The sequence below is a fragment of the Ciconia boyciana genome, chromosome 10 (assembly GCF_034638445.1).
Source record: "Ciconia boyciana chromosome 10, ASM3463844v1, whole genome shotgun sequence".
NCBI lineage: Eukaryota > Metazoa > Chordata > Aves > Ciconiiformes > Ciconiidae > Ciconia > Ciconia boyciana.
This window is the reverse complement of record NC_132943.1, coordinates 28,729,237-28,743,187: the sequence shown is the minus strand read 5'-3', so window position 1 is coordinate 28,743,187 and position 13,951 is coordinate 28,729,237. Positions and strand designations below refer to the sequence as shown.

Genomic DNA, 13,951 nt, shown 5'->3' with positions numbered 1-13,951 from the left:
CTTCATATGCAACATTTAATGAGTACTTATTCAAAAAATACACAAGGAATAATGATTATATTTCTACAAGCAAGAACAAGTGAATACTCATGCCATTTCCTGATACAATGCAAATACCAGTATTTGCCTAGTTTCATCATTCCCAAACCAACTTGACCTTCAAAAGAATGGGAGTGCCACTCAACAACTAAAAATTTTTCTTTTGTTTAAAGGCAGTATTGCCATTGAATAAGACTGGGCTCTCAGCCAGGTCTGTTTCAGATATCAAAAGAAAGATGAACAGGTCTGCAATTCTACATACCTAGTTGGCAGCTTATCAAAGTCCACATCCAGAAACTGTTCATAGCTAGAAACAAAACTATCCAACCAGAGCTTCAGGTAATCTGGATCCTTCTGTAAAAAAGAAGAGAACATTAGGCAATATTACAGTCAAGGTCATCCGTCAACAACTTTGTAGTACTAACTTCTTCAATGGAAAGTTTTTCTTTAATGCATTTTAACTGGGAAAAAAGGAGGGAATACGCAGATTTTTAGGACTAAAATTAAAAAGTGTCCTTTGAAATTCTCAGCCATGTTGTGCTGATGTGACATTCTTGCTTTATTCATTAGTGCATATGTTTCCATTTCCTGGTACGAATGCCAACCAAAGCATTTTAGCTTCTCCCTCCGCCAATCTTTACTTACTCTCCAGAGTAACACATATCAGCTTTACAAAATTACTAGTATATTCTAGATAGCATAGACATTAGTACACAACACTCTTTATGGCTTATAAAATTAAATAAGAACTCCAACAACAATCCTAATTACAAAACAATTTGCTTTTTGCTTCTTTCATTGATCAATATGGCAGCTAGCAGCAGATTAGAGCCAGCTGAAGTGTTCCAAGAGACAATGCAGAGCCTGTGACTTGTATACTAGATATCTATAAAACAGATAGGAATTTAAATTTAGGCTTCCTACTTGTTCTTAGTAGAGCACACAGACTCTGTTCATGACCAGCAGTTCCTCAGGGCTGGGTACTGTACCAGCAGGGAGGACAGATACTAGAACTCCATAAACCACCATAGGAAAATTCTGTCAAAATATGCCATGTGAGATAGTCTCACTTTAGAAGTCAAGCTGCTTAATTTTCAAAAGCAAGCTGCCACACCATAGCTATCATATTCCTCCACCAGGACTGTACAGTCATGTCCATTAGTACACATCCATGCAGTCCCATACTCTATGTTATAAATAATTTTTAAAATAACTTTAAAATATTTGCCAAAAGTATTATAGATTTTAAATTATTTCTAAATCTACTCCATAATTTATAAAATTTTGCAAAAGTTTTAAACTTTTTTGTTCATCCTTCTCTTTTCCCTTTTCTGTACCTCCTCCCTTTTGCTTGTTGCCTTTATATTACCATAGATGTTCCCAAATAACAGATTATTTCCCTGCAGTGTTAAGCCAAGAAGCAATCTGTGAATAACTCTAACACACACAGTATTCTGTAAAAGAAAGAGTCACCAAGAAAGACTGACACACAGAGTCTTGTCAGTGCAAAATAGCTACCTACAAAAGAGCCTCCCAGGGGCGGGAGGAACAACAACAGACTAAAATAAAAATGGAAATCCAGAATCTAAAGCGCTGCAAAACTCTTCTCAGAGCATCTTTCCACAGCAAGTACAGGAGTTATAAAGCATGGGAATCCCCTTCTTATTCTAGACTTTACCCTTCCCTGTACCCCCAAAGACGCCTCTAACTCAAGCAAGAAGTGTCAGAATTTACTTTACTATCACTATTAATTATATATGAAATGTGTTCAGATACTGTGACAACAGGTGCCAAATAAAACCCTCAGCCAGACATATATCTTACCTGATTATTTGCTTCCACTCCCTTTACTGCATTTTCTTGTTCATTTTTCCTACTTGTCTTATTTCCCCTTCTTCTACTTCATTCCTAATCTCTCCCTCCTTCATAGCCTTTCTTCTCCTCATCTCTGCTTGTAATCCCCTTTCAATGGTTTTTTTAAGTCATCACTCCTTTTCTTTTTCTGTTAAAAATTTGTCAAAAAAGTATTATGTCCTTAAAGTGTAATGTAGCCTTGTCCTCATGTTAAATACGCACTGAACTACCAAACAGTTATCTTAAACACACACCTATTAATTGTCCTCAAGATGAAACTGCAATATACAGAATGAAAGAAGCTGTTGAGATAGAGAATAAATTCAAGGTTTCCAAGCTACTGGTTTAAGCTGTAGAGGTTGACAGATTATCTCAGCCAGGTGAGTACAGAATATACATTTCTCAGGTTCAGAGATCAAACACCATGAAAATCAAACCAAAAGATCAGCAAGAAGTAAGACTTACTAATATCCTACAAGAATGAGCTAGAAGTAGCAGAAGACGCTGTCTTCAGACATTATGGCTTTTTAAAAATATTCGCATATTTAAAGCTTTAACTTTTTTGTAATTCACAGCAAGTTATTTTAGCCACATGCAAGCTATCTCACAGGATCATAAAGATGAGGAAAATCAGGATATGATTTTAGCAATTACAATATGGCTCACACTACAAAGCAATAGCATCTCACAGGATCATAAAGATGAGGAAAATCAGGATATGATTTTAGCAATTACAATATGGCTCACACTACAAAGCAATAGCATCCATGGCAAAGTAACCAACAGAAACTTTGCCATATGCACATGTCCATGCCTCTAATGATAACGCCCATGCGTGTGCAAAAACTGAACCTATTTGACTTTTTTTCCCTGTTGAACTAACTGCTTTGTTTTTTCTTGGATGAGCAAGTTCTCCTTGAAATATAACAACATGAATTACTAAATTGATTCTATTTGTATTCCAAAATTAAAATTGTTTGTTGACACAGCTGAGGCTCATCGCTAGTTGTTAACAGTAAACTTTTGTAAGAAAACTCAGTTTTTCTTGGTCATATACCATGAAGGAAGCTGTGCAAATAATGTCATTATCTGACTTTAAATTGCTTTAACAAAAGGTTATGGATGAGAGAAGGAGAAGGGGAGGACAAAAGACAAAATTAGATTAAATGTCTGCTTGCTCCTTTTTAATGATATAGCCTAAATCAGCTTCAAGCTTAAGATTAAACCTCTTTATCCTTAAACTATAATGCTTTTGCAAGGCTATCAGTGCAGACTAGCAGTAAGAGAGAACATCAGCAGACAAAACATGCAAGAAAATGCAATTATGTAGATGACAAGAGTAGGCCACAGATGTTATAAAAGGCCAAAAGTTTTTGCTGACCTGTAGTGCACATACTGCTCAATTCACTTTGCCACCAAAACTCCTCCCAATTCTGGTAAAAACCAAGAACTGCAGTACTGTTTGATCATTACCTGCAGCACACTATTTAACCCAACTCCCTTCTACCTCAGTCCCCTGCCAGCCAATTAATTATATTTATTATTATTACAAGTTATTAAAATAATCAGCTTTTCTATCAAAATACCAGGTAACACTACTGGTATGTGCAAGTGGAAAATAGGTTATACAATAGCTGACTCATTCTGAGTCAAATCTAGAGATTTCCATCCAGGCATCCAGGCAATAGCACTAACTCAACACCATTTGTGGGGGTCAAGGCAAAAAAGTAAACAAGATCACTTAGCCACATAAGAAACACTAAGAAATAAATATCCATTATAAACCACCTAATAGAAGTATGCCACCTTTCCAGAACTGAACAAAAATGAAGACTTAGAATGATGAACATCATTCCAGGAAAAAGTGACCCAATATTTAACAGTTTTGCTACAAATTAAGACATATAAGTTATTTCAAACACGTTAGAAACAGAAGTTAAAAACAGCTTTCCAACTTTGAATCTGGCCCAGGTTTTCCTTTTTCTTTATTAGCAGCAATCAGACCAGACCCCATGCACCAGTCATCTGTTGAAAGCTCCAAGAAATCTAAATTTTACTGAGACAGTTTTAAGAAAGGAAACTTACGATAGTAAACATTACCCATGGCAAAGTACACAAAAATGTCCATTCCTAAAACATAGCTAAATACATACCTTTCTGAAGACCAGCCTACATGTTTCAAATGCATCTTATATTTTCCCAAACCAGAAGTGTGATTGTATAGGAGAAAAACTGTCTTTTTACATTGGTTTAAAAATTCTAATTTCATAATAAAAACAGACAGTAGTAATGGCTATCAGCTGCTTCCTGTGCACCATGTACACTGTAATTATCCTACCCAGCCTCTTTATCTTGAACAGAACTTTTTTTTTTATGTCAGCTGCTGCCACTTAATCTGAAGTTTAAATTCAGTGGATTTTAGAATTTATTTCTGTTGAGTTCTCTTCCCACCCACCTTTTCAACTATCCTCTGTTTTCTCATGACAGAAGTGGTAAACCACATTAACAGCAGAACACAAATTGACCTAATTTAACATGAATACGTTTGTGTTCTTCAATGCCAGATCAACTTTCCAAGCCAGTACATGTTGCAATCTGACAAATATCTGTGTTACCACGTGGCAGAAGATCGCATCCCTTGGGTATGGCAATACTGTAGATCTGGGTTGCTACTGAGAGCAACAAATCACTAAACTGCAACCCCGGCTCCAACCAATTCACTATAAGTTGTTAGGTACTCCATTATATCTGCAGTCCTCCTAAGGAAGTAGTGTCACTTAGCCAGACCATAATAAAGCATCTTAAATACTCAGAAGCCTTATTACCAGGAAAAGCAGTGAAACCTATGGAATATATTCTCTTATTCCCCATTTTCATAATTACCCTTTTGTCATCATTCTGTAGACAAGTAGCTGGAGGCTGTATGCCAGACAACAGCTCCAAATTTTTTTCTGTGGTGCTGGTTGAAGGTGCACCATGCTTTTAAAACACAGCTTACAAAGCAATGTATGTTTTGATAATACACAGCAAGGACAAACTGTGATAAACCAATTTTAGATTGGTATTCTTTCCCAGCCCCACCACACACACTCTGCAGACATGCCCTATGAGATCAGCAAGAAATGCAGAAGGAAATAATCCAACTTAAGTTAGCCATTTCTCTTCATACTGATAAACTGAAACAACCAGAGTTTTAACTATCTTAAGGGCTATCTTAAGGGTGTCATTGTAAGAATATGTGTGAACCTAAAAAAAAAAAGTAAAAAGTCCTTTAGTTCATAGCCACAAGTCTGCAGAGCCTAAGCTTAGGTTTCTGAGCTCAGCATACTGTAATGAAGGCCTGTGAAACTGCTATAGCAACAATGTCATTCACCTGCAGTAATGAAAAAGTATTTTAAGCCTATTAAATCAAATGTAGCTCAGAGCACCTGAAAGTGAAAATACTTCCTTGTTCCTTCCCTTCCTTACATAATCCTGCTTTTCTTAAAAAACAAAAAAAAACAAAACAAAAAAACCCACACACACCCCTACCCCACAACAAAACAAAACAAGCAAAACAAACAAAAAAACCCAACACACCACCCTTTAGGCCTCCATTTTCGTAAGATCCTCTCGGCACAATAATAGTTGTCATAGCTCTTTACACTTTAAAAAGAAAGACTGCCAGGCCTGTATAGGTACAGGTACCTAAAAAAACAAAACAAAACAAAACCCAAAACCCAAACAAAACCACACCAAAAAAAACCCCAAATCCCTAAACATCCAGAGGAGGTTGTGGGTTTTTTTTTCTTTACCAACATAGTTAGTACAATGCTAGAAAGAAAAAAAGGTTGCTGAATAAAACCAGTCTACTGGTCTATAGTATGCATAGCAATACTGTGGCTAAACACTGACAAACAATTAGCAAGTTTCCCATGAAGGCTAACATTTTACCAGTTGCAATATATATATGAACTCTAGCAAGGCCATTCTTAGACTTGGCAGAACTGGGAAACAAGCTCTCAATGCTAACACCAACTTCAGCGTTTAACAACACTGAAACAAAGCCAATACCAGAAAGAAGGTCTAGTCTAATGCCCTTCTGACAGACATGACATTCTAAGGCAATGAAGTGAAAAGAAACTATAAGCAAAATCTACACTAACTTGGGACAGGCTCTTGATATACTAAATTGGGACAGGCTTGGGACTGCCTCTTTGATATACTAAATTATCTAGAAATTACAATAGCTTTCTCTACTCTTCATGAAGACTGATGAAATGAATGACAAAGAAATATTCTAATCCAGTATTTTTTTTTCAGTAACTAGTTTGCCTATGCAAGACGGTCAACAAGAATTTTTTGCACCAGTAATAACATTTTTTAAGTTCCTAACAAGCCAGGTAGTATTGAACTCTTACAGCTTACTCTAAGTTAAATGAAAACATGTTACACAAAAATGGCACTGAAGTCCTCCCACCTAAAGTCTTTAGACCTGCACCTGTGGAATACAGGCACATTTACCCAAGGTTTCAAATCGACATTATTTATGTATTTATATATGTGCTGCTTTTAGATTTAACAGTAACTTCCATTTCTACTTAAGGCTTCAAGCAAACAGACACAACTAGAAGGGCAAAGCTCAGTACAATTTTTATAGCTACTTTCAGGAAGTATTAGTTGCTAAAAACAAAAGCTAGATCCACCCGAGGCTATTTGCAGTGTCACATTCCATGCTCTAAAGGCAAAAATTCCCTGCAGGGCAGTTCAGAGTCCGACTGTCAGACAAGCCCGACTTGTTTCACAAGACAGTTGTTTGAAGTCGTTAAATTTAACATGCAGTCATAAAATAGCCAGCCTGGTCTGACTACTGTGCGTAGCAGTCCGTCGACCTTCAAAGTGGATTTCAGCTTAGAAGCACTACCATAAAATCTCACTGGCACTGACTGGTATTATGGTAACTAATCCCCCCTCCCCAAGCATTATATTTAAAATAAGAACAATCCCTTGGTGTTAAGGCTGAATTAGACCTACAAAAAGTAATGTTAGGAAATTAAATGTGAAATACTGCCTTTAGATCACTGGTGAATTTAATAGTCTTAAAACCAATTGAGGCAGTTTGCATAATGCAGAATTGTAGAACATTTCTCAACACTGTTTGAAATAAACTATTCATTGGGGGATTAGAAGGTTTGTTTTAAGGGAGCTTTTTCCTCTTCATGTTTTCAGACATAAAAGGCAACATTTTCAGCACGAGATCTCCTAGCAGCCTTTACTCTGAAATACGTCAAAGTGCTTATGCTTTTTGTGAACCTTTCAAATCTGTAAAATGCCAAAATAAAACCTGAAAAGCTTCATTATAGCAGCAATACTACAGTTAAAATTAATAAAAGACTTTATGACAAACCATTCTAAACTGGCTAAATTGCCTTGATAAATTCAATCAATCCTAATTATCAAGGGAACCACCTTTGGGCACAACTTTTCATTTTAATCACAATACTAATTTTTGAATCAGCTGTTGATCCAAAAGAAGAAAGGCTCCTGGCAAGTAATTATAAACCTCCTTTTTCAAAATTCACACAAGCATTCTGTTCCATTTCTGGAATTAAAAGAAGGGGGGGGGGGGGGTGTTTTATAAATGAGAGTTGCAGTGAATCATGATAGAAACAATTATTTTGGGACAAGTTAAAATACCATTCAGCATACAGATTTATACCAAAATAAACCTATAGCCGTCAATCATGATAAAATTTAGCTCACAAACGTTAGAAGTCAAAGTTAATATATTTCTTCTCTTTTCAAAACAAGAAAAACAATTATAATCTTCCACTAATGCCTTAGGTTAAAGTCAACTTCTGAGAGCTGTTACTCGATTTCCTTTCTACTTCAGATCCCCAACAAAACTAGAAAAACAAAATGAAAGAGTTTTCTTACTAAAATGGAAGTAAAGCCTCTATTTTTCTTTCTCTTGCTCTTTTGTTGTTGTTGGTTTTGAATGACAATACAATTACAGCCTTGTAGCTTGGAACTGGCATGTGACATGCCATCCATGGGATGAATCTAGTTAATCTGACCTCAGATTTTAATGTCTTCACATTTGATAGAAAGTACCACTGGGCAAGTTCTACGTACAAGCTGGCACACAGTATTTCAGCCTTCTAGAGCCCACTGCACAGTGCACTTACCAGGAATTTACCATACTGTGACATATTACATTCTATCAACGTTCACTTTTCCCATCAAAGCTGACATAACGAACCAACAGTAGTAAAAATTGGAAGCTGTATTTTAAGCCTAAAGGAACAAGCAGCATCCTAAATAATTCAAAGGGAACTAAAATACTATGATGTCAGAAGTCTACAGTGTCAAGATAAGCCTAAATTTAATGAAAATTCAAGCTATAGGTTAGGAAAGGTTTAGAGTTTAACACTTGATTGTTTTGAAACTCAAAGTTATGCTGTCATTTTACATGAGAAAAGGGCTGAGTTTTAGCAACAACACATACAAAGCCAGCTTTCTAACTTTCAGCAAGTTTCTAACTTTCAGTGTGATGCAAGAGACAAAAGTTTAACACAGACTGAAAGGAAGCAGGATGATGCTACAACAGTAAAAACATCAGCCTATCATTTCACCATGTCAACTGCTAAATATTGTCAAGTCTTTCAGCAGACAAAGGCTGAGAACTTGTGCGCAGCTGATCAAAAAAGAAGTCTGTATTTGTTTCAAAGTGTCACGTGATTACACTGAATTTAACTAAAGCAAACTTTTATTTCTTTAGCTATGGATTTAACTGGTTTTGTCTTCTCAACCTCACCAGGCCTTACATTAACATTGTACTGCAGCTGATCTACACACTGAAGGTATAAAAAACCCCAAATCCACTTTTCAAAAGCACGCTTAAAAAAATCAAAGACTCAAAAACTAGGACATAGTAGAATTTGCGTTACTTGTGCAACTGCTGTTTGGCATCCATTGCATTTCTGCTGGTACAGTTTTTAAATGATTAGCACAGGTAAATAATGAGGTCAGATTTCTGCAAATAACACCCTTGTTCTCTATACCCTGCTTTATACCCAAGAGCTTTACCCATCCAGTACAGTGAATGATGCAGGGTCCTGTGGAGAAAAAACTGTATGCAGTCATACCTGAGCCACTGTACTCATTGCCATTTTTGAGGCCTTATTTTGTATTTTAGGTTATTATACACAACAAATATTAAAGGACTATCCTTCTCATCATGGTATTTTCTCTCCCAAATTCCAAGTTTGCCCTTGAGAGGATGTGAACACTACAGATCTAGTCAAAATGGTTATTTAAAAAAAAAAAATCAGGAACAACAAATAATACCTTGTCCTTCCTTGTTTCTCAGAACATGCTAAACCATTTAGCCTACAGTTTCCACAAAGCTTCGGACATTTATCAAGAAAACTGTTCATTCCAGCTAGTCTGAAGTTCAGCAAAAAAACAGGTAAACAAATACCAAGTTTTATATAATTTAATGCATTAGCCAAACATTTATTGACAGAGTTGGTAAGGCAACTTACAAGCAGCCTGCATCTACCACAACCACTTTCTACAAAACTTATGAGGATTATGTCACTGGAAACTCTGGGCTGATGCTCCACATATAGTGTCGGTTAGCATTTCCAATCACTGTTCCACAGAAGCCAAGCATTTACTCTTTTTGCATGACACTTGTAGAGTAAGAAGTTTCACTAACTTTTAAAACTTTTTTTCAGTTTCTAAATTCTCCTTCCACATTCCAAGTGAAAACTGGCAGTAAACCATATGAAAGTATGACACTTTCCTAAAATTATTACTAATATTAAAAGAATAATCTTGCTATCTTATTAAAGGAGTTAAACTCAAACTGCTTCATTTTCACTTTGCTTTTTGCAGACGTTTCTGGCATTAATGCTAAATTCTTCTTTCCAATGCAAGTGCTACATTTTCAACCTTTGTCTTCACTTCCTTATTAGTTTTCAAATGTCTTATGGGATAATCCTACAGGTTCTTAGGCAGATTCTGGTGAATGATGATTGACAATAAAAAGAGTACCAATTCTCCTTACATTAATAACTAAAAGCAAACTCATTCACTGTTTTCATTCAGACTTCAGGAATACGTCCTCAAAAATTTGTCTTCATCCCTATCCACCCCCAACTTCAGTCTAAAAGCCAGAATTACTAGGACTGGTTATTTAAATAAAAGTGTATTTTCTATGTTAAATTGCTATCTAGTAGATAAATAAAGGTTTAGCATCTGCTTTGATTTTATGCTCTCTTTCTGCTATGTAAGAGGAGTATTTAACCATGAATTTATTTTGAGGTTTTGTTTGTGCCTCCCTCAAATGTCCTTTACATAAATCATTCAAAACCCTTAAAAGCCTTTGGAATTTAACCTCTTAAATATCCTCACTGTTTTAAAATATGCTCTGCTTTTAGATACTAGTATAATTAGTCATTCTTACAGTTAAATTTAATTCCTAATTTTACACAGCCATAGTTAGCAGTGTTGCTCAATGGTCAAACAATTATTTAATGCCACTTATTCCTGCTGCTTACTATAGGTACATGCAAACCTCAAATCATAAATCAGACAAACAGAATATCCTAAGTCCTTTAAATATCAGAGAAAGCATCAACACACACAAATATTTTATCACCACAGAAATCTAACTGCTCATGTTTAGATTTGCAGATGCATGGAGGAGCCTTAGTGAGAAGTCAAACTTGAAACAGCGTTTATGATGAGAATGATCAAGGATAGTTTTCATTTCTTGGTGTTTCCTGTTGTATCTCCCATCCTCCTGTACTGCACCTCCCATTTACTAGAAGATAAATTGGAAAAGTTATCTGAACAAATTACTTTAAAAAAAAAAAAAAGATGCTTATCTGTACTGTTGAGATGTGTGCATGTTTTGGTAAGTTTTTTCCTTCTTATGTGTATTTCTTTCATCAAGGAAAGCTCAGTAATTAAAGAAGCTCTTCTCTCTTCTATGGCAGCTGTTTAACCTTTCTGAAGCCTGTAAATATTTTAACAGTATCTATTGACAGCATTTGGATTCAGGCATTAAGCTACAATGCTGTTCAACAGGCAGCTGGCAAGCCTTTCTCCCATTTCTGTATTACAGCACCAACATATTGCATATTTGAGTTGATTCTGCAATATTCTTCTATCAGGACACATGCTATCCCCCAATACAAACCAGATGACCCAGTTAAAAGCGCCATAACTCAGATACCACACAACAGCCCACTGTTTGTTAAATTCGCTCTCATATGAGTACATAAACACACAGAACCAGAAGCCTGTGTTTCTAGCTTTCTGATAAATCATTCCATTTAAGAGACACTTGCTTCTTTCATTTCAGTAAAAGCTTGATCTGAAATACATTTGTTGGTATGTTCAGAACTGGATGTTTCTCATTAATTCTGTAAAGCACTAATCCACAAACCTGTGGACGCATAGAATTTCAACCTCATGCTGAACACCAGTAAGAGCCTGAATCTTACAGCAAAAGCACAGACAAACCTCAGACGCTTCTTTACCTAAAGGTAGCAGCTACATGTATATATTGCCAAATATATTACAGAATGATAAACAAAAATAATTTCTCCATAGCTTGCAAAATGTTATCGTTTTCTTACATCTCTCTCTGTTTAGATTTATCTGCTGTCTCATTTCAACCTGATGTCTCCATTCTCTGTGGCAGAGTCCCTGTTCTGTATCTGAACAACCATGAGCACAAGGTCACTCTGGTCCATAATTAAGGAAGGTAACAGCTACTATAAGTTACAAGACTAATGTCTCGTATATACACATCAGTTATTTCTATGAAAAGTTCTATATTTGTAAATATCAGAATTATGTTAGTTCTTGGACTATGAGACATCACTTTAAATAGCAGACAGTAAATTCAGAATTGAAGACCCACTGTTCTTGTTTATCTATATCCATTCGTAGTTCAGCATCTCATAAAGACAGAACAAAGATATTTTCACCAACACATGGCCACAAGTGACTTGTGACATGCTCTTTTACAAGTTACACTCCCTCAGAATGCAGGGATTTATTTAAAACAATCTGCAGAAAAGGTATTTTACACAGCAATTGTTTAATAAATCTTCACTCACTAGTTTCACCAGAGGCATGAATTTACATGACAGTGACTTATGAAAAACTACTTTTACTGAACATTTGGTTTACTCAAGCATTCATCTAGCCGTAAGCTGAATACTTCTTTATCTAATGTAACAAAGGTGATATATAGCGATGCGATATGAATCACTGACAAATCAGCAATTGCACAAGAAGGAGGACAAGTGCAAGCTGTCAGTATGAGATCATATTTGGGATGCAAAGGTCATGTGTTTCACATGGGGCTTACAGTTTAACGTCAAAGATTATATTCTTGTTGAATTACATGCATCTCATCACAACTAAGCATAATTTTGCTAAAACCACAATTACAACATCATTTAGGTGAACAAATCCAGTTCAATCATACTGCTTTATGCAGCCCTACAATAGTCATGTCTAAAAGCTGATGTGTTCATAAAATTTTTTTGTTTATTTACAAATACTCTCCAGTTTTATACAGGGACAGAGGTTAAAAACCTCTTACAAGCAAAAACTTACATTATTTAATATATACTGATGAACCATCCCTTGTAATTTCATAATACTCTTCTGGAAGGTATACCTTTGCTGTCACTTGCTGAACATCACATTAAATGCCCCAATCTTTTGATGCAGGTGACTGAGGGATTCAACTGAACTATAAAATAATGTCTGGGAGGCAGTGCTTTGTAAAACAGTAGTGAAGGGATGCTGACAATACAGCAGTACTCCTTTTGTCAGTGACAGCCTGTTAGTAGGTCAGCTTAGGAAGACCGTAACACCACACTCTGAGAAAACTGGTATGTTCTTACTCCAAGCCAACTTTTTTGACTATCAAGATCACCCCCTTTTTATGTTAGTTTTGGCCCAACACAAGGTGGCTGATGCTAACAGAATTCCCCCCAAGGAGCACATCCTTGAAAGGATGAAAGGCACATAAATTTATTCTCACAATTCAAGGTCAAATTTATCTCAATTCTGTATAGTATGTTAGGATTAAGACACGGAAACAGGGAATGAATGGAAATTATTCTGTATCACAGACTCTTCTCACTTACAACACAGAATACACATTAATTTAAATGACCTGTTTAGTCCTCCAAATATGAATGTAAGTTTAACTCAAGCCAATTAAACGCACATGTTTATATGTTAAAGCTTCAGCTTCTAAGTATTTGCATTGCAATGGTCTTCTGTAGAGACAGCCATGTAATTACAGAAAAGCTAGCACTGCTAGCACACCACAGTTTGTAGCGCTTCACTCGTCACAGTGGTCTGCTCCTGACTAACAAAGAAATCATGATTCCTCCCAAGACCACTTATTTTCTCATTTGAGTCTTCTTTTGATTCCTGTAAGGACCCCAGATGAGGAAGAAACAACTCAAAGTAACAGGACTTTAACCACTTTAGGGCATTTTTAGGATAACGCATATAGTCACATTTAATGTTTTTTTTCTGTCCAGCTTTTGATCTAGTATAGAAAATGCTCTCCTATAAAAAAGTACCACATCTCTTTCCATGCTACAATATTAAACAAGAGGATATTTATAATATATAGATATCCCTCACTATGCCAGAGAGAAAACGACAACATATTTATCTCAATACAATCAGATTTTGTAAAAACAAATGAGAAATACGGCACAACATAAGAAAGCACATTTAAGGTGACAGTTTATACACAAGTCTCCTGCTCTCAACACAGCAAGGGATGTGATTGTCTCAGCTATCTGCATTAGTAAAGACCAAAACGTTATGATTAGCTTTACAACTGCTAACACACAGAGTCCCTGCTGTATTAATGACACTAAGATTGAATGTTCCCTCTTTGAAATGTGAAGCACAGGCTAGAAGCTGGCTGAAGAACAGATACACAGCTTTCCCTTCAAACTACTGTATCACCTACAAGATAAGGCAGTGTTTAAATGAAATCAGGGCTTTACTGAAAACGAGA

The 13,951-nt window shown here is 36.0% G+C and overlaps 1 protein-coding gene across 6 annotated transcripts in view; it reads right to left on the bottom strand.

The window, feature by feature from the left end:
• Nucleotides 1-13,951, bottom strand: part of NBEAL1 (neurobeachin like 1) — a 93,816-nt gene that overhangs the window by 74,356 nt on the left and 5,509 nt on the right. For all 6 annotated transcript variants that reach the window (XR_012044310.1, XR_012044309.1, XR_012044308.1 and 3 more), the window contains one exon: nucleotides 302-393. Coding sequence is in view for 3 of the 6 variants with exons in the window: in XM_072874317.1 (XP_072730418.1) it covers nucleotides 302-393 (92 nt within the window). In the remaining 3 variants the exon portion in view is untranslated. The remainder of the gene's footprint in view (nucleotides 1-301; nucleotides 394-13,951) is intronic.